General features: G+C 46.9%; 1 protein-coding gene across 1 annotated transcript in view; it reads right to left on the reverse strand.

The window, feature by feature from the left end:
- Positions 1 to 12,376, reverse strand: part of LOC134432584 (cystathionine beta-synthase-like protein) — a 28,617-nt gene extending 16,241 nt beyond the window's left edge. The window contains exons 1-5 of the mRNA XM_063181434.1: positions 12,234 to 12,376; positions 4,793 to 4,923; positions 3,684 to 3,895; positions 2,765 to 2,871; positions 1,555 to 1,689 (exon numbers count right to left, since the gene is read on the reverse strand). Of these exons, the coding sequence (XP_063037504.1) occupies positions 1,555 to 1,689; positions 2,765 to 2,871; positions 3,684 to 3,895; positions 4,793 to 4,834 (496 nt within the window). The 5' untranslated portion in view covers positions 4,835 to 4,923; positions 12,234 to 12,376. The remainder of the gene's footprint in view (positions 1 to 1,554; positions 1,690 to 2,764; positions 2,872 to 3,683; positions 3,896 to 4,792; positions 4,924 to 12,233) is intronic.
- Positions 12,377 to 21,569: the final 9,193 nt, after the last annotated feature.

Here is a 21,569-nt window from a genome sequence, read left to right on the forward strand (position 1 = left end):
GTGGTGTTTAACATATTGGGAAGGGAATGTTTTCTTAGTATATTATAGATAAATATGGATGACCAAATACACAAAATAGACCAGCAGCAGTTTCATTAAAGCCAAAGGCTGAAGAGAAGTCATCCAGATCTTCCTTATGGTCTGTGATGAAGAAAGGATTTTGAGACCTGAACTCTAATACTTTGTACTTTCTGCTACTGGAAATGCAGCAAAACATCAAAACAGGACTTTGGCTGACGGAGAACTGGGATGCAGAGAGGATAAAAATATAACACATTAGCTCTCACATTCAACACACCCAGTAACTCTGAGCAGTAGAGAGCAAAAACCAATTCTCTCAGGTTACTGTGTGCCCTGCTCTTTGCTCTTATGTGACAAAAAAAAAAAATCAGCTTTCTGAAGTAATTGCCCTGTATCTCCTTCAGTTCTGCCTTTGTGGATTCTATGGCAAGTAGAATCATTTATCAGCTACTGACCCAGAGAGAGGGATGTCATGGCAGGACCTTGGATACTGGAGGAATGCAACACACAAGGATATTTTCCACTCCTGGCCATGGTTCAGGCAGGAGCTACAGCCACACTCACCAAGGCTTCAGCTGCCCTGAATGGCCCCAGAATCCCCTGAGTGGCCCCAAAATCCCCTGAATGGCCCCAGAATCCCTTGAATGCCCCCAGAATGAATCCCCTGAATGCCCCCCAGAGCAGCTCCTGAGCCAACAGATGTGACTTCCCAGTTTCCTGCTGCTGGAAGAACTGAAAGAAGGGGAAGATCCAGATTCACTCAGGTTTTAGCTTTTATATGTTTCAAGTTCTGTTCTGCTTTAGTGTGTGGGTATGAGCCTCATATTATGGGATGGTGAGCTCTGTGCACAGAGCAGGGAGACAAAACAATTCCTGCTCCAGCTGGGCACCAAGGACAAATGACCCAAATCTCAGCCCAGGAGCACAAACCCTGTGGGCTGGAGAGAGAAAAACAAGCAGGGTGGGACTGCAGGGCTAAAGCTGGCATGGGACAATGAACTGCAAGGTGCAAATGGAGCAGAACTGATCCCAGGGACAGACCCCGTGCCCGGCCGTGCATTTTGGGGCCATTTTGGTTCATCTTGGGTGCAGCCCTGGCTGGGCTCTTGTGCTGCCCAAGGTGCATCCATGGAGGCCTTATCATAAATCCCTGCTTTATTATTTAGCTCTGTTTGGCCTCTATTCTAGGTCTGCCTACACAAGGCATCATGCCAGTCTTATGGGTGCTTCTTTACACAATAATTTCAGTCAGAATTGAATTCCTGAGGACTCTTATGAGTCTGGCCTAGCACTTCCTTTCTTTAAATCAAAGAGGCTCTGCAGTTCAGCAGAACTCCTTCCCACCTGCTCTGGTCAGCAGAGGACAGTTCAGAATTGTTCCTGGTGTGAGGTGAAGAGGCACAGCTCCCTGCACCAGGCAGGCAGGAACAGATTCCCTTCCCTCCCTTCACAGGCTGTGATCTCAAACCTGCCTTTTCCAGGAAAACCACCACAGCCTCTCCCCTCACTTTCCCCAGCCTCTCCATGCCCTACCTGTGTTCCCAGAGGTTGGCTCAATGATGGTGTCCCCAGGTTTCAGGATCCCAGCTCTCTCAGCATCCTCCACCATCCTGAGGCTGATGCGGTCCTTCACGCTGCCCCCGGCGTTGAAGTACTCACACTTGGCCACTGCAAACACACAACCAGCAGGGCTGCAGGGCATTCCAGAGCTCATCCAGCTCCTCACCCTGCCCTGGGCACAGATATCTTCCACCAGAACAGGCTGCTCCAAGCCCCATCCAACCTGGCCTCAAACCCTGCTTTTGTCCCTCTCCCCTTTCCGGGTAAGTTCTCCAGCCAAAAATGTTCTGATCAAACTGAACTTTCTCTCTCATCACTCCAGAACTCCCAGCATTAATCCCTTGAGCACCTTTCAGCACTCTGATCGGAGCCTCCTAATATCTACAGTATTAATATACAGTATTGGCTGGGTTAAAAAACCCCAAACAAAAATAATTCACTGTCCATTTCACCCCTTTAATCATTTCCAGTGATCTTTAGTGATACCTGCAGAGCTGCATTTTGCACACACTGATGAATACTCTGATAGGAGAAGCTGTCAAATACTTCACGCAACTGCTTTAAATATAAAAAATTATTTTCTATGAAAAACATTTTTGTGTTTTCTACAGAAATGGAAAAGCTGCAGGAATTGTTCTCATGAGGTACAAACTGAAAGATGTTTTGGATTACAAAATCCTAAAACCCAGAAAATCTGCCAGGGAAAACCAGGATTTTTTCCTCACAGTATTAATATACAGTATTGGCTGGGTTAAAAAACCCCAAACAAAAAAAAATCCACTGTCCATTTCACCCCTTTAATCATTTCCAGTGATCTTTAGTAATAACTGCAGAGCTGCATTTTGCACACACTGATGAATACTCTGAATAGGAGAAGCAGTCAAAAACTTCACACAACTGCTTTAAATTTAAAAAATTATTTTCTATGAAAAACATTTTTGTGTTTTCTACAGAAATGGAAAAGCTGCAGGAATTGTTCTCGTGAGGTACAAACTGAAAGATGTTTTAGATGACAAAATCCTAAAACCCAGAAAATCTACCCAGGGCAAACCAGGAATTTTTCCTCACCATTTCCTGCCAATCACCTGCACTCCTGTGGCCAGGTTATATGACACTACTAACCCAAGCTACCCAAGTTTCTGAACCAGTGTTTGTAATTTATTCTCTGCCTGCAGAAACTCACAGAGTTCACACTTGAGCCCAAAGTGCTTCCCAATCTTGTTGATCCGCACCAAAGGTGTGTTGCCAACTTTATTCAGGATGCTGGGCAGGATCTTCGGAGGCTCTGGCCTGGCACAAACACAAACAAAGTCAATGTAGTCACAGAAGGGTCACACAACAACCACACAGCATTTATTGCTTTTATTTCTCCTTTTGTGGAAACCCAGGGCACTGGGAATATTTCTCTGTCTGCTCTGGGGTGCCCTGACCCCCAGGGCAGCACTGACTCTGACCCTCATCCATGGAGAAAGTTTCCTAAACTAGAATTCTAGTTTTCCTAGAATCCACAAAAAATGTGAAATAGATTATAGAGAGCAGTGTAGGTGTATCACTTGGTGAGAAATTGAGGTTTTGGGATTTTTAGTGTGTTGTGGATGGAAGCAAGATGGAGGGCACAGGGTGTTGTCCTGGGTTTCCTCTTCATGCTGCTTCTTCCTTCTTCTCCATGGGTTTGGGTGGCATTTTGTAATTGGGCAGAGAAGTCCCCATTGCAGCTCTGTGGGATCAGTTATTGGGGTAAAAGGGAAAATAATCCAGGTGTCAGTTCTTAACTGGATAGTTCAGTCTTAAAAGTCCTTGAACAAGAGATTGTTGCCATTTTGTGCCTTCTAATGAAAAGCTGCAGAACTCATAGCAGTGAGACTGTTTCACTGATCAGAAATAATAAACACCTGAGTGTGAACATGAAACACCTTCAATCCAGACCCAGAGAAACCCACAACTGGCACCCCCACATCCTTTATCAGGCTGGTTATTTTAGCTATTTTAGCTCAAAGGAATATCCACTGAATACAAACTCAAAACATCAAGCCCTTGATCGAAAACATCCCTTAATCAGAGCTGGGTTTGTGCTGAAAACCAGCAAATAAGGCAACACTCACAGGGTGGCATGATGATGGGGGGAGGCAGAGAGGGGCTTCCCGAGCTTCCAGGTGCATTTGCTGGGTGTGTCAGGGCGGATCCACTGCCTCTCCTTCTCACTGCCCTTGCAGTTCTCATTGTCCACCCCACCAGAGACAAAACACTTGGCAGGTGCATGAGGGCATGAGTTGGTATCTGGCTTCTTCTGGGAAGGAAGAGTAGGGATTCCATTCTTGGGGGAGGGAGAAGGAAAAGAGAAGGAAAAAAAAAGGAAGGAAAACAAAAAAGGAGTTGATGTTTCCATAGTGCTGTGAGGATGGGAAGTGTTCCAGCATCACCTTGATTTGCCAAATCCTTATCACCAACACCAGAACCTGCACTGCAAGTCTGGGAGCAAAGGCTCACCACAGTGCTCTGCACAAAGATAATTTAAACACTCGTGGCTCACTGTAACCAGCCTGCACAGACACAGAAAACCCAGGGCTGTTCTCATGGGAGACTACCCTCCCACACCAAAAGCTCTCTGAAATAAAACATAAAACCTCCCCACTCCAAGCAGACTGGAACACAGTGAGGCTGCTTGGTGACTCATTAGAAATCTGTGCCAGAGGGCTCTGCATGGCTGAGTGGTCACAGAGAACTCTCACAGAAAGGTTTCAGCAATTCCTTCCTCCAGCTCAGAGCCCCGTCCAACCTGGCCTTGAAACCTCCTGGGCTTGGCCCTTCCCTGGAAAATTCTCCAGCCAAAGAGAAAAATGGAAAAAATGGAAAAAAATGGAAACTTCTCCCCTTGTTCAGCCTGCATTCCCACTCCAGTACCCCCAGCATTAACCCCTTCAGCTTATTTTATTTATTTTTATTTATTAATCCCTTGAATGGGGTGTGTGGGGGAAATCCAGAACTTTCCAGAGCTCTCTTGGGCTCTGCTTCAGTTATTTCAACACATTTTACGATTCTGAAACAACATTTTGGAAAGCCAGCCTTTAGATGTAACAAGTAAGGAACAAACCAGATAACTGAGGCAATATTTTTAACACACACATATATAGGTAAAAAAATTAATTGTCTTGATAAGAAATATTGCTTAGCCTGATTAAGAAACAAGTATTCCCCAAAGAGCTGTGAGTACCTTAGAGACAGGAACAGGCTTTTCTGATACAAACTTCTCCATGGTTTTTGGTGGGGGTGGTGGCACAGAAAACTGGATTTTCTTCAGGAGAAGAACTGCTGTGGGTCACAAGACTGGAGTTCTCTTCAAAGCTGTAGACCATATAAGTTAGAAGAAAAAAAAATAAAAAATAAACTATCAGGAAACTCTCTCACAGGGGCAAAACACACACATCTTTTTCATAGGGGGGAAAAAAAGGAAGCTGCAAAAGAAAGTGAAGATGACTTCTATAAATAGGATTAAAAATAAATCAGGCAGCAGAGAAATTGTGCAGGATTGATGGAGGGTGCCCTGACCCTGTCCCTCCTGCATTATTAATCTTCCCTCTGCTCTGTCCTCCACAGTAAGCACAAAACATCTTTATCAGACCTTCTGCAACTCCAGGAGCTTGAAAGCCACAAAAAGTAATAGGAAATACAGTTTGTTCAGTACAGTCCTTCATGGTGCTGTCCCCAAAAGACCCTGTACACAACTTTGGAAAGGGATTCATCCAGGAACAGAGGCCTCTCCACCCTCAAGGAGAGCAGAATGTCACAAGTTCCTACCCAAAATTAATTAGTGTTCATGCACAGCTTCAGTGGTGCTGCATAAAACACACACAGCAAACACTTCAAGCTTCTAGCAGCTTTTAGCTTCAGAAATGAGTAAATACAAAATAGTAATATAAATACAAAGTTCATTTCTCCTACCAGTTGTTCACAGAGCCTGGCTGCTCCCTATCAATTAAAGACAAAAATCTGGCTGAAATCTTGGAAAGCATGAGGTGTTTTCCCCTAATATTTGTTTTCTTCATCACTGTTCTGCAGCAAGGTTCAGCTCTTTCCATTACTGAATTTTGCTGGAAAGGGTCCCTGGCCTCATCCTCCTGGCAGAGGTACACAAAACACATATTTAAGATCTCACATGGCTGAGAAAACTGGAAAAAAAATCTGGATCACAGCATCAGTGAAATTCAGTATTTGATCCTGCAAGTTAACACAGGCCACTAACCACTGCTGCCTTGAGCACTGCAATGCTTAAAGCATTTAAACTGCTCTCCTCTAGGGGAAAAAAACCCAAAAACCTCTGAAAATATCAACTTTCCAGACTAAGACTTGAAGTAATTTTCCTTCAACAAAAATATTTCCATGCTACCAAAATGATACAATTCTATTTGATCAGTTAATACGTGAGACAAGATGGATTATAACCTGTTATAGATGGATTATAACCTGCCATAGACTGCTGACCAGGATTAGAATGACAGACACCAGTCTAAAAAAGCACAGATCCCATAAATACACAAAATCTACCACCAACCTGTCTTTGCCACCAGAAATCAGCTTACTCCTGTGAAAAATGCATGTATTTTATGATTGGCTTTTTGCAAATATTAAAATGAATATTATATGTGTTGTGTTAGAAAGTAATGCTGTATTAATTCTCTTAAGTAGTGTGTTAAATATAGTTTTAGGTTATAAAAAATGTTAAAATAGAAACTGTGCTATGTAGGATACTTTTTTTAAAGAAAGGACTCGCACTGAGATATCAGTCACAGGACACCTGAATCTTTCAGAGAAAAAGAATTTATTGCTCCATTATCAGAAGAAATGAACTTCTTCCCACCTCAAAGACACCATCAGGATTAAGAGGAAGAAGCTGACACTGACCAGACAGAATCCTGTGTTTGAATGGAGTTTATGCACCATGTATGAGGTGTATGAATATGCAACAGGCTGTTGCTTTTAAGGGTTAATCCTCTGTTAATGGGTGTCCATTTTCAGGCTTATGCTGCCCAGAAAAAGGTACCCTGACGTCCATAAGTCTTTGTATTTATTGTCTCATATTGTCCTAATCCAAATTGTCCAAATTATCATTACTCTAATTGCATTACTATTTTTAAAACCATTTTATTACTGTTAAACTTTTAAAATTTTAAAAACAAGTGATTGTCGTTTTTCACACTCCCAGTTCCAGATTGAAACCCTGCCCTCATTTCTCTTTCTAGGATGCTCAGGTTCACAGTCCAGAGTATCACTGGGGTTTTTTTGGGAAAGGAAAAGTACTGGAGGATTTTCAAGGTTGGCATGAAACACATGGAGTGAGTGCCAGTGCCACAGGGTAACACTGACAATATTGACAAAGTCCAGCTGAAAAGGGGCCTTGCTGCCAAAGGGTCAAATAATTTCAAAATACAGGAGAAAAGCAGCAAGGGTTTAGAAACAGGAGACTGAAAATTTTGTTCTACTTCCAAGTTATAATAAAATAAGAGCACAAAACCTTTAAAAGCTTTAAAGCACCAGCTCTCAGTGTCTTTCAACAGTGTCCAAAAGCTGAGATGAAAGAGGGGGGAATTCACTGCAGTAAAAAATAAAAAATAAGAGGTTTACAGTATTTGTTATTTGTATTGATGGCAGGACAGAAATTAATGTGGCTCTCAAAAAGCTGCCTTTTGGACCGGGCAAAGCAATAGCATCTCATTTCCTTTATTGTAAGGCAAAAAATTAATAATTTACTAACAGCAACTCCCATTACTTCTTGAACAGCAGAAATTGAGAAAAAGCTGTCTTTATTTCCCTCAAATAAGCTGTGAGATTCTCTCACATTTTCATAATGGCAATACTTGATGTTTGATCAAAGCTTCAATAACAAGGCTTCAACTCTGAACAAAAATAAGGAGAGAGACAAAAAGCTTAAAATCCTGTCACGAAATACAAACCTTAAGCAACATAATTAATTTCTTACAGCCCTAGGGGACACAAATTCCGAAAAATGGGGTCAGATGTGGTCTAGGACATCCAAATCCCCATCCTGATCCTCCCTACAGGCCCAAAACAGCATTTTTGGGGGGTAAGCAGGACAGGAGGATGGCAACTCTGCTTCTGTAGGTGAACATTGCTCAGCAGAGGCCAAGGGAAATGATAAGCTGCAGGAAGAGCTGCTCATCTTTAGGAAAAAGAATCTGTCAGCCTGAATTTAATTTTCCTCTAAAGGGGAGCACTGCCATAACCAGTTGGGGGTGTGGGTAGAGTCTAACTAGAACAGCCTGACTAGCTCCTGCCATTACATCTGCAGATCACAGCATCACAGAATAATGAGGTTGGAAGAGACCTCTGAGATCATCGAGTCCAAGCTGTGCCCTGAGACCTCAACCAGACCATAGCACCAAGTGCCATGGCCAGGCTTTTTTTAAACACATCCAGAGATGGTGATGCTACCCCTCCCTGGGAAGAGCATTCCAGTGCTTTAGTATTCTTTCAGTGAAAAAATTTTTCCTAATATCCAACCTATCCCTTCCCTGATGTAGCTGGAGGCTGTGTCCTCTGGTTCTGTCAGAGACCGACCCCACCTGTCTGCAGCCTCCCTTCAGGAAGGTGCAGAGAGCAACAAGGTCACCTCTGAGCCTCCTCTTCTCCAGCCTAAACAGCCCCAGCTCCTTCCATTGCTCCCCACAGAGCTTTGTTCCAAGATCACACAAGGCAAAAAAAAAAAAAAAACAACCAAAAAAAAGAATAATTACTCAGAAAGAGAATTTACAAAGCCACTTAAACCTAAGTCACAAAGGGGAGTGAGTGGGACAGAGGGATGAGATCCAGAGAGCCTCATGGACAAGGCTCACACCCCTGGGTCCATGTCCACAGGGGAGCCAAGACCTAAATTATTTCTGAGGGCCAGTGACTGAAATGAATCCTGAGCTGAACCCAGGTGCGTCAGGAGCTGTGTGAGTTTCCACGGCTGTGCACAGTGTGTGCTCTCAGCGCTGCTCAAACATCCCCTGAGCAGCAGCGAAGGAGCTGAGCCCGGCCTGGAGCAGGGATGGAGCTGCGTGAGGCAGCTGTGAGAGCTGAATCTCAGGGAAATGCTGCTCAGGCTGGGATGGGACACAGAATTCCTGCATCCCATCCCTCTCTCTGCTGCACCTGACAAAGGGAAACTTGGTGGTGTTAAGCAGGTACAAATAAAGCACTGCAGAACATTGTTCTGCTCAGCCTGAGCGCCACAGGGTATCTTTGTAGGTAACCATGCAGCCTTTGGAAACACCACAACTGGAACATGTTTTGCAGAGATAACTAAAAATTCTACAACTTTGTGAAAGTTGTAAAGCTGGTATGTTTATTACAGCGCTGGATGCATGTGGAGATTACTCTCCTTAAAAGACATGCCTACTTCTGGGAATTAACTTTAGGGTTTTTTTATCTTCTTCTCAAATCCATATGCATACAATTTCACAATGGGTTCACACATATTCATTTTTACAAATTTTGCATGACATTTTTTGCTAGTTCTTCTCTACCAGAAAGAATTCTTAGGTCAAGTTGACCTGCTCTCACAGCAGTCTTTCTGTTTCTTTTCATCACTTCTTGTTTCTTTTTTTATTTCTGTCTTTCCCTGAAGCAGTTTCTCTGATTTAGGCTTTTGCAGTCAGGCTAAACAGCTATGTTTTCTAACTACAGACTTAAAGATGTACATTTCACTTAAATCAAAATGGATTTCTACTCTGGAGAATTTTGACTTTGTTTCAAACAGATTAAGGAGAAAGCCAAACATTTGGGTTGTTTTGCTGCTGTGGTTTCTCTGTGCCTGTGTGTGTGTGTCCTTGTCACTTCCCCAGGAGCAGCCATCCCTCCTGTGCCAGGAGATACCAAGTGACCTGAAGCAACCTGAATTAACATCTGGCTCTAGGAAGAGATCCTTCAAGAATCCCAAGCCTTATTTCCATTTTCTCCTGCAGAGCAGGTGAGGACATGCACATCCTCTCCATGATCACTCTTCAAAAGCCAGACTGGCACAACTCAGAACTTTCTGGAAGGAAAGGGGCAGCTCTTTAATGCCCTCACCTCTGTAACACTGCAAAGATCAAACTCTGGCAGCAAAGCAACTCCCACTGCTGTGGCAATTGTTATTTTAGAAACCAGCCTGGGAGAAGAGGGGAGTGTTCAGTTTGCTGTGCCCCAGGGAAGGGAAGCTGAGCCTGCAGCCCTCACACCGGTGTCTGACAGCTCCATTTCCTCAGCTCACCCCACCTGGACTCTGATAACTCTCCTGATGTCTCAGGAGCACAGCAGCATGAAAGAAAAGACTGGAGCATGCTTTATCTGTGTTTTCACCTGCTGCAATCAGAAGCTTTCAGTATTTCCTCCCTTCTAGTTCCCCTTCCTGAGCACAGAGATGGACCAGCACTGCAGCAGGGCTCTTGATGTGCCCAGCCCCAGCTCAGGGACAGGAGGATTCCATGCTCAGGAATTAAATATCTTGCTCAGCATCACAAAAAGAGGGAGCTGCTCTCAGTTTTTGACGAGCTCTGTGAGACAAGCAGAAGCACAGCACTCCTTCCCCAGCACTGTGCTGCCTCCTGCAAAGCTCCACAGGTTTTGCTGGCCCTGAGATCTCTGATAAAGGCTGGCACAGAGCTGGGAGGGAGGCAGCTTTTGGCTGATGAATATTTGGTGGGAAAGACCAGCTGCCATCACTCTGTGGAGCTTTTAGCAGGATCCCCAGGGCACAGCACTGCTGTGTGCCTGGCTCCTGTCTTTTTAGCAGGATTGGCAGAATTAATCAGAAAGAGAATTTGCAAAACCACTTCAACCTAAGTCTCAAAGAGGAGTGGGACAAAGGGATGAGATCCAGAAAGCCTCATGGGCAAGGCTCACACTGCTGTGTGCCCAATTCCTGTGTTTTTAGCAGGATCCCCAGAGCATCCACAAGCACTGCTGTGTGCCCAATTCCTGTGTTTTTAGCAGGATTCTCAGAGCACAGCACTGCTGTGTGCCCAATTCCTGTGTTTTTAGCAGGATTCTCAGAGCACAGCACTGCTGTGTGCCCAATTCCTGTGTTTTTAGCAGCATCTCCAGGCCAGCAGCCGGGGCCAGCCCATGCCAGCCACCCCAGGCTGCCGTGCTGCCAGTGCCACCTCAGTCCCTGAGTCCCTGAGGCTCAGGGACTGAGGTGGCACTGGCAGCACTGACACGGGCAGGACATGGCTCCCTCCTGCCCCTGGCTGCCACCACCTCGTTGGGAGCAGGTTCTGCTTCTAACCTTCTCCTCCTCTTCAGGGCCGCTGGGGACTCACACACAGGGCATGGCAGGGCACCAAGGGGACTCACACAAGGGCACCAAGGGCACTCACACACAGGGCATGGCAGGGCACCAAGGGGACTCACACAAGGGCACCAAGGGCACTCACACACAGGGCATGGCAGGGCACCAAGGGCCACCAGCTGCTCTGGACAAGGATGCTCAGTGCAACTACCCCCAGACCCCACCTCCCCAGTGGTGATCCGAGCAGAAGGGAAGCAGCAGGCTCTGAGCTCTCCAGGAATGCCTTCCCTGTCCCCCACAGGATCCCCACGCTCCCCTGCCCCCACGCTCGGTGTTTTTCCGCCTCTGCACAGCGCAAGCGTTGCGGAACCACCTCGGATCAGCAAACAAACCCCTGGCAAGGGCGAGCAGAGTGAGCAACGCTGCTGGAACGGGCCCAGAGTTCCAAAACCTCCGTGGCCAGAGGCGCTGGGAGCACAGAGATACACGGCAGACTGGATACTCAACCAGGAGCAGGAGAATCACTCGCCTTTCAAGTTACAGCTGCTCCGAGACACCAGGAGGGTTATTAATATATTGGGAAAGTTTTCTCAGTATATTATAGATAAATATATTTTCTCAGTATATTATAAATATATTTTCTCAGTATATTATAGATAAAGAAATATTTTCAGTATATTATAGATAAATATGGATGACCAAATGACTGCTACTGAACAGCTCCCTCAGGACTTAGCTACGTTCAGATCCCTCCCAGCTGGGGAGGGGGAATAGATGAAATCAAATGTAAAAAATAAGCTCCACGGTCCAGTGCATCAGCCTTGCAGAAGAACCTCATGGCACCCACGAGAACAATGGGCAGCGAGCCAAGACCAGGTGCAGGACCCCGAGAGACCCAAAAGGCACAAAGTCATCCCGTGAGGCTGCAGGAAAAGCCGAGAGCCCATCTCTGCTCCGGGCACCGTCCCGGGCCCCGCAGCGGAGCCGGCACCACCCGGCTGCGGCTGCCGCTTCCTCCACTGCAAAACCGAAAGAGAAACGCAGCACAGAACCACTGAGGGGTCAGGATGGGAGGGACCACAGTGCTGCAGCTGGTCCGAGCTCCCCGCTCCAGCACAGCCATCCCGGAGCACATGGCACGGGATGGAATCCAGACGGTTCTGGAATATCCTCACCCAGGGAGCCTCCGCAGCCCCTGCGCGCACTCCGCTGCCGCCCTCCATGCCCCATCCATCCCCTCCGGGATGAGGGGCACGGCCACCCCCCGCTCTCAGCCCCCACATCCCGCTCCCGCGGATGATGCAACCTGCGGCCGCCGGGATGCGCCGGACCCGCCCTGCCCTGCCCTCCGCCCCGGCCGCCACCTCAGCCGCGCGATCCGCACCTTGCCCAGGACACCGCCGCTGTGGGGACGGCGGGGATGGAGCCCGTGAGGAGGATGAGGCTGAGGACGGTGATGATGATGATGGTGATGAGGAGGAAGAGGAAGATGAAGGCGCGGGGGATGCGCGGGGTTTAAGAGGAGCCCGCGAGCCGCGGCCCCGCCCCCCGCGCGCCCCGGCCCCGCCCCCGCCGCTCCCCGGAGGGGCGGGAGAGGCGCGGCGAGCGCTGATTGGTCAGGGCGGGGGCGTTGGCGACTCCGAGCCAGCCAATGGGAGCGCGGTGCGCTGGGCCGGAGCGCCCGGGGATGTCCGGCGGTGTCCGAGGATGTCCGAGAGTGTCCGGGGATGTTCGGCAATGTCCGGGGATGTTCGGCAATGTCCGGCAATGTCCGGCAATGTCCAGCGGTGTCCGGGGATGTTCGGCAATGTCCGGCAATGTCCGAGGATGTCCGGCAATGTCCGGGGATGTTCGGCAATGTCCGGCAATGTCCGGGGATGTCCGGCGGTGTCCCGGGATGTCCGGCGGTGTCCGAGGATGTCCGAGAGTGTCCGGGGGTGTCCGGCAATGTCTGGCGATGTCCGGCAATGTCCGGGGATGTCCGGCGGTGTCCGAGGATGTCCGAGAGTGTCCGGGGATGTCCGGCAATGTCCGGCAATGTCCGGCAATGTCCGGGGATGTTCGGCAATGTCCGGGGATGTCCAGGGGTGTCCGGGGATGTCCGGCGGTGTCCCGGGATGTCCGAGAGTGTCCGGGGATGTCCGGCAATGTCCGGCAATGTCCGGCAATGTCCGGCAATGTCCGGGGATGTCCAGGGGTGTCCGGCAATGTCCGGGGATGTCCAGGGATGTCCGGCGATGTCCGGCGATGTCTGACGATGTCCGGCAATGTCCAGCGATGTCCCAACAGCATCTGACAATGTCCGATGATGGTCTGGCAATGTCTGACAATGCCCAGCAATGTCCGGCCGGATCCCCAAGGGAAACACCCAGGGTTTACCCACAGGGCCTCCAGAGAGTGTGTCCGGTTCTGGTCACCTCAGTTCAGGGGGGACAATCGGGTGATGGGGTGTGTCCAGAGAATGGTGAGGGGTGTGGTGAAGGGTCTGGAGCAGGAGGAGCGGCTGAGGGAGCTGGGGGTGTTTAGCCTGGAGAAAAGGAGACTCAGGGATGGCCTTGTCACTCTCTAGAGCTCCCTGGCAGGTTGTAGCCAGGGGGAATCAGCCTCTTCTCCCAGGCAAACAGCAACAGGACAGGAGAAAATGGCCTGGAGCTGCAGGAAGGGAGGTTCAGGGTGGACATTAGGAAGAAGTTCTTCACAGAACAGGGGATGAGACATTGGAATGGCTGCCAAGGGCATGGTGGTCACTGTCCCTGGAGACATGGGATGTGTCACTCATGCCATGGTCTAGTTGACGTGGTGGACATCACTCAAAGGTTGGACTTGATGACCTCAGAGGTGTTTTCCAACCTCATTCATCCTGTGACCCTGGAGAAAGGGCACTGCCAGGGCACCTTGGAAGATGTTTTATTCATGTCCCCAGGGGCAGTGCCATAGTGGGGACACAGATGTGGCTGCCAGTGGCTCCCGAGCACAGCCTGTGTCACAGACATCTTTTATGAAAAATCCTTTCTTTAGGATTTTTCCTCCTGAGAAGCTGGGAGGCCTCAGGAACAAAATGTAAACAATGATTATCTGCTGCTGTGGAATGCAACAGGTGCATCTGGGATTGGCCCATGTTGGATGTTTCTAATTAATGGCCAATCACAGTCAGCTGGCTCAGACTCTCTGGCCAAGACACAAACCTTTGTTATCGTTCTTTCCTTTTCTATTCTTAGCCAGCCTTCTGATGAAATCCTTTCTTCTATTCTTTTAGCATAGTTTTAATATAATATATACAATAAAATAATAAATCAGCCTTCTGAAACATGGAGTCAGATCCTTATCTCTTCCCTCACCCTGGGACCACTGCAAACACCATCACACAGCCTGTGGCAGTGGCTGCTTGTCTGGTTTGGGAGCAATTCCCACTGCATCTGAGGGGTCTGTGAGGGGCCTCATGCTGGGCAGCAGTGAGCTGCTCCCCTAAAAAGGCCTTGGGTTTGTGCAGGCATTGCCCAGGCCAGCAAGGTGGGAGAGAGGAGCAGGCAGCCCTAGAAATGCCCATCTCAGGGCAGGGAGCCTGCTGAACCATGGAATGGTTTGGGTTGGAAGGGAGGGAATGACCATCCTGTTCCACCCCCTGTCATGGGCAGGGACGCCTTCCCTAGGCCAGGGTGATCAGAGCCACATCCAGCCTGGTCTCACACACTTCCAGGGATCCAGGGGCAGCCACACCTTCAGGAGCCCTGTGCCAGATCCTCACCACCCTCACAGTAAACAATTTCTTCCTAATTTTTATTGAAACCCTGCCTTTCTTCAGCCTAAGGCCACTGTGAGAATGTGGCCATGAGTTATTCAGTGTCACGACAGCTCCATCCTCACTTTTGAGAACAGGGCTTGGGGGTGTGGAACACAGGGTGCAGGTGAATTTAATACACTCCATGCTAATTATCTCACAGTAATTCTTAAAAAAGTTGCTCTAGATTATTCAGAAAGTTTAAAAAAAACAAAACAAGACCAAAAAAAAAAAAAAAAACACAAAGAAAACCACAGAAATATTTGCATGAAAGAAGATACTGAAAGGCCTCACCAAAGAGAAGCTCCTCAAGAATGCAGCCTGTGGCTCTGCAAAGTCCAAGCTGCAATTTTTTCTGTATCTATAAAAAGTACCAATACAGAGAAAAGCAGTTCAAGGTAGTTTATTTTTAGGACAGGAGATTCACCCTGAAGTGTTCCTTGTGTTTCAGGCCATGGTAGGAGTTGAGACAGCTGCATGTCTCCATCTGCACATGATATACATTATATGGAGCTATTTGGGGAATATTGCATGCTGTAGGAATAGGAAAAATAAGAAATAGGATGCTTTAATCAAGTGGTAAAAGTGACAGAAAAGACTTTCCAAATGGATGTGACTGGTCTAAAGCTGAGGGACCAGTTTCAGCATTAAAAAGTCAAGGGTTTGTCTCTCTGGTAAGGAAATGGAGCATGGTTAGAATGTGGGGTGAAATTTATGGAAAAAAATGCAGCAAAAACATTGAGCAATTAAAAACAAATCAAGAGAAGAGCCAGATATTTTATATTTGCCATAAATAGAGACGCTGAAGCAGCTGTCTCATTACATTGTTAAAAATTCACAACTTGTAGAGAAACATCCACATCAATGGCAAATTACAGAATGACAGAGTCACAGAAAATTCTGAGTTTAAGGGACCCACAAGATTCATCAAAATACGATTTCTGATTGAAATGACACAGTTTTTTCCCTACCCTCCGTATTCTAATTTTACTACAGAAGAGTTTACTAGAAAATAGTGTTCTTAAACAGAACAATTATTTACTCTAATCATAGTTTACTTAATTAACTACATCTGAAATATGCTATAAAGTGACATTGGCACAAGTAACCATCAGCCTCACTGGTAAAACATCAGTTGGAAAAACATGTGGAATAAGATTGTGGCTTTCATCTGGTGCAGATAAATTATGGGATGGGCACAGAGTGTAAAATGGTGATGTTAAGGAGGAAGCCTGGCCTTTGATTTGGGTCTCAGAGAATGCCAGGGCACACATGAGGCAAAGCTCTGCAAAACTCCATCAATATTTGGAACAGAAGGAGTGCAAACACTGACAAACTGCAGTTGTAGCTGTAGTGGTTTTGGTTTGTTAATTTAAGATTTTCTGGTTGAGGATGTCCTAACATCCTTTAAGAATGATCTTTCTATTCTTTTAACTACATTAGCAGCATAAGCAGAAACTGTAATCAACTGTAATTGAAAGGCTCCTGAAACAGCTGAAATGCTCTAACTACTGCTGCTAATTTGACAATTTGAGCAGAACATTGGACTGTTTGAATGTCTGATTCCCATGTTTTAGTTGTTTGGTCATGTCATGTTATTACTGATTTGTGTGTTTTCCTGGAGCCATCACTAAATACTGTTGTGGTATTTGAAGGCACTTCACTTAACATGGGATTTTCTCTGAGAGATCCTTCAAGAATCCAAATCTTTTCTCTGAAGCTGTTTTGCTTGCAACAGCAAGAGGTGTTACCTCTTTGCTAGCTGGAAGGGGAAAAAAAGAGAGTTTTTGGGTTTCTTTTGCCTTTAACGTGTTTTTCACACAGTTGTGTACAGCTTTTTAGTTTTAAACAGCTTGTTAATTACACAGAAGTTTTGTACCACTTCTGTGAATGCATCTTATGCAAAACTACTGGAGTAGCCAAGGAGGGATATCCACTCCTGTCACAGACATATTTTATGAAAAATCCTTTCCTTAGGATTTTTCCTCCTGAGAAGCTGGGAGGCCTCAGGAACAAAATGTAAACAATGATTATCTGCTGCTGTGGAATGCAACAGGTGCATCTGTGATTGGTCTCATGTGGTTGTTTCTAATTAATGGCCAATCACAGTCAGCTGGCTCAGACTCTCTGTCCAAGACACAAGCCTTTGTTATCATTGTTTCTTTTCCTATTCTTAGCCAGCCTTCTGATGAAATCTTTTCTTCTATTCTTTTAGTATACTTTAAATGTAATATATATCATAAAACAATAAATCAGCCTTCTGAAACATGGAGTCAGATCCTTGTCCCTTCCTCATCCTCAGACCCCTGTGAACACTGTCACACACACCTTTCATGCCTTTGAGGAGGGACTGGAGTCTCAGCGCCTCTCGCTGCTCAGAGGGACCCCAAGAAAAGTTTGAAAGTCTCTTTTCCCAGCCTGGAGCTTGAAGAAGGAGTGAGAGCTCTTCATTTCTCGGCCTCAAGGTTGTTTATTGTTCCTTATCTATAAAATATTTCCTCCTGTCCAGATGAGGTCCGTTCAGCAGGTCAGTTCCAGGCACTCTGCCTGCCCCCAGGGCAGTGTTATGTCTTTATACTAAAAACTATGTGTACAATATCTACAATTACTTTCCAATACCTATCACCTATGTTAGACAGTGAGCTCCTACTCTAAACCAATCCAAAAGTGCCAACATCACAGCAGAAGAAGGAGGCCAAGAAGAAGGAGAAAGACTGGACATGCCCAAAATCTACTTTTTCACCCCATGATAAATTCACTATCATTCTACTTAAACTGTTGTGGCTTGCTGATCTTCGTCTAAGGTTGGTAACTTGCTCCATGGGTCACAATCAAAACCACAGGGGCATTTTGGGCTCTGTGCCAGGGTCTCTGAGCCCCCTGGCAGGGGTCCTGGCTGCTCAGGACAGCCAGAGGGGTGTCCTGGGTTCTGGCACTGGAGAAGAGGCCCTGAGTCAGCTGCTGTGCCTGGAGGAGCGCCAGCCTTGCAGCAACCACTGCAGCTTCAGCAGATGGGTGTCGAGGTGTGGAACTGCCAGCACAGATGGATGTGCCAGATCCTGAGAGATGTAAGACAGACACCTCAGAGAAACTTGTAAGACCAAGTGACACCTCCAAGTGCGTTGGAAACTATCTGAACACGATGTGTGAGGCAAATTAGAGGGATTTGTAATTGCAGCACAGCTCTGCACTCAAGATTCAATTTCCTTCACCAAGCCAGGTGAAGAATGGTTTGGGTTGGAAGGGACCTTAAAGAAAGTCTTAGTTCCAACTTCCCTTCCACATGCAGGGGCATCTTCCACTGTCCCAGGCTGCTCAGAGCCCCAAACAGCCTGACCTTGAACACTTCCAGGGATGGAGCAGCCACAGATTCTGAGGGCAGCCTGTGCCAGGGCCTCACCACCCTCACAGGGAACAATTTCTTCCTAATACCCAATCTAATCCTGCCCTCTTCCAGCTTAAAGCCATTCCCCATTGTCCTGTCACTACATGCTCTTCTGGAAAGTCTCTCTCCGCTACAAGGGAGTTTTGGTGCACATAATAAACTGATTTAAATGATCTCCACAGCAACATCAACCCACACTGTGCCATTGGCATTAAAGCCATTAAAATCAATCATGGTGTCTGGGAATGAATACACAGCACTAATTTGCTCCATTAGAGCTTAGCCCAATCAGTGGGACACAGATTACTCCTCATCCCAGCCTTGAGAATAATTCCCAAAAATCAGCACCAATTTCATAAGGAGAGCCACTTAATCCATTTCCTGAGATCTGGCAGTGATTGGGTTTTTTTCTCTTGCAAGGGACAAGAGGAGCTGCAGTGAGTGTTGGTATAAAAGCAGAACTATCATCTGATCAGCTTAGCAGTGAAGGGACAGCAGCTGGAATATTAACATGGATATAAACAGCTTTTTTAGGTAAGCAGTGAATGATGTTTTTTTGTATCAGTGATGAGTAGATATGAGAAGATTGAAAGGTCAAGAAGAGGAACCCCTTGGAGAAGCACAGTCAGTGATCAAAGAGAGGGGAGAAAAGGTAAATGCTGTTGTGGCAAGATCACTGAAGGAGGAGATCAAGTGGAGGAGGCTTTTTATGAGCAGCAGATGAAGTCATCAAAAGAGCCAATGGAGCTTTGGTGGTACCCAGAGCCCTTTTGGGAAGGGAGAGCAGAAGCCTATTGCACAAGTTCATGGAAATGTTTTTATGCAAAGAGGGGAAAACACAGCCCAAAAAAGAATTACTCTTTAACTGCATGGGATAAGCCACAATTTGGACAGAAACATATTTCAAAGTGATCTTTGGCAGACTGGAGAAATCAGAAGAGAAAGTAAAAGAGGAAGGTGGCTGATAAGGGCAAGTGCTAAAATTTGCAGCCAGGCAGGAGGAATAATCTGCTTGAGTGGCCATTACCTGGCCAGGAATTGTGTGGAGTGGAGGGGATGACTCCAGTGGCAGGCAGGCTCGATGTGAGTCAACAAGGCCCTGCTGTTGTGCAAAAAGCAAACACCACGCAGGGTTAAGCAAACAGGGATCCAGGCTGCAGGACACATGGCACTCCCAGCAGCCACGTGCTCTGGGGAGGTGCCTGTCCCACCTGGAGTGACATGGGCCGTGTGTGACGTGGCCTGGGGAACACGAGAAGTTGTAGAGACAAATACAGGCCAGGAGTGAAGAGTGAAAGAAGTGAAGTTGTCAAGAGAAGGGAAAACAGACAATCAGAAACCTTACTCAAATCAGCTGCAAGTACTACAAGGGGAAATAATATATTTGCTGCTTGCTCTGCATTGCAGGTCTATTCCCTTTGCTGAAGGTGTGTTTTGGTGAGGTGTAACAGCTGCCACCACGCGTGTGCTTGAGAATCCCAGGGCTGTCCAAAATTCAAAGGCTGGCCTCCTTGGAGACTGAGCAAAGAAGGCAGTGAAATGTCTCTTTATTGTGGTCATGAAAGGGTAAAATATAACAAGTTAAACCATTGCAGAATGAAAAAATGGCCCAGACATTAACAAGACAGTTACTTGGTGAGATTCTGGTGAGACTTTGGACCTTCCCTTGCCCATCTCCAGTCCAGCACTGCAATAATTAATGTTGCATGCAATCCCCAAGGCAGTGAGGGCTGGCTGCTCACTCTCCACTGGTGCTTTGTCCAGAAATCAGTTCTTCATGTCCTGCCTGGAGTCCCTTTATCAACTCCTCTCTCCAGGACTTTTTTCCTCCAACACAAGAGCAAACATTTTTCATGTTCACTGAAGAGGAAGGAAAAAGGATGATGGAAGATGCAGGACTGTTTTGATCTGTGAGGTTCTCTCCCATTTCTCTCTAGGACAGGAGCAGCATTTGCTCTCAAGGAAATGGGTGGCAGAGAAGGGAGGAGCAGTGGTTCCCCTTGGCTCTTCCCCCAGCCCCCGGGCCCAGGAGCCGGCTGGTGCAGAGCCTGCAGTGGGAGCAGCTCCTCCCTCCTTCCCCCTGTGCCTGGCCAGAATCCCAGACAGCTCCAGGAAGACAGTGAGGAGGATCTGAAACACATCCAATATTCAGCTGAATAGGTAGCAAGACTTGAAATGAAGCCAGGTGCTGGCAAAAGCACAGCAGGGCTCAGCCTGGCAGACTAAAGGCTTTTCCCTGAAAAACAAGGAGCCAGGGAGACTCCATTGCTCCCTGCTGCCTTTCTCCCCACTTTGTCTCACTGTTCAATCAGAGCAGAAACTATTTTTTTCCTCCAGACTTGACTACACGTGCAGTCATGGAAGTGCAGAGCTGAAGAGTCCCACACTGCTTGGGAAAACAATGTTTGTTGCAGACATTTCTCCACAGAAATCCTTTCTTTCGGATTTCTGTGTCTTCGGGAGGCCAGAGGCTCCAGAAGACAAGGTAAACAATTATTATCAGCTGCTGTGGAATGCAACAGGGACACCTTGATTGGCTCATTTCCTATGTTTATAATTAAGGGCCAATCACCAGTGCAAGCCAGGGGACTGAGTCCTTGGCCACAACTTTGTTATAGATTCTTGCTATCTATTCTTAGCCTAGCCTAGCTGCTCTGCAAACCTCTCTCTATATTCTATTTAGTATAATAATGTATTATATATAATATCTTAATAAATAAGCCTTCTGATTCAAGAAACAAGATTCACCATCTCTTTATCACCAGCAGCGCCCACTCAGGCGCAGTAATAAATGTTTTGCAGACTTTTGTCATTAACACACGGGTTTGTCCCATAGGAACACCTGGATCACAGTAATTATCTCTTCCTCGGGAAAACAGCTCCAAGAATGCCGTTAAGGCACTTGGATAAAAGGGGCAGGCACACACACAGGCTGCTGTCCACTCCTCACTCACATCCCACCCTTCAGCAGCTGTCCTATGAAAACAATCTTGGAAAGCAAGCACCCAACAACACAAATTATGCAAAAGTACCGGGCTCGATGCTTAGCAGAGCACCAAGAAGTCGGCGCTTGCATCTGAACAGAGATAATCAGAGATAAGCACACCCCGCCCCCTCCAGCCTTTGATACCTCGAACGAGCCGCTGCTACCGGAGCTGGCAGCTGCCCTGGGCTCTCGGCTGCCACTGTTCCACCCGATCCCACACATCCCATTCACAGCTGAAACTTGAGATCAATTGAATTAACTCCGCTCCTGGCAGGAACCATCAGCAGGGAAACAGGGATCTGCTAAAGCAGGACTGGTGCTGAAGAACCACGGGGCTGCAGAGTGGGACTGTGCTGGCCTCTTGCTCGTGGCTCTTCTGGCTAAGGTTATGATTTTGTTAAAAATGAAACATGAAATGTTAATGAGATCAGAAGATTTTGGCTGATGACCTCTCTTGCTCACGGCTCTTCTTGCTAAGGTTATGATTTTGTTAAAAATGAAATATGAAAGGTTAACAGGATCAGAAGTATTTGGCTGATGAGCACATTGCTGACAAGGAGAGACTGTCTAC

The sequence above is a fragment of the Melospiza melodia genome, chromosome 2 (assembly GCF_035770615.1).
Source record: "Melospiza melodia melodia isolate bMelMel2 chromosome 2, bMelMel2.pri, whole genome shotgun sequence".
Taxonomy (NCBI): domain Eukaryota; kingdom Metazoa; phylum Chordata; class Aves; order Passeriformes; family Passerellidae; genus Melospiza; species Melospiza melodia.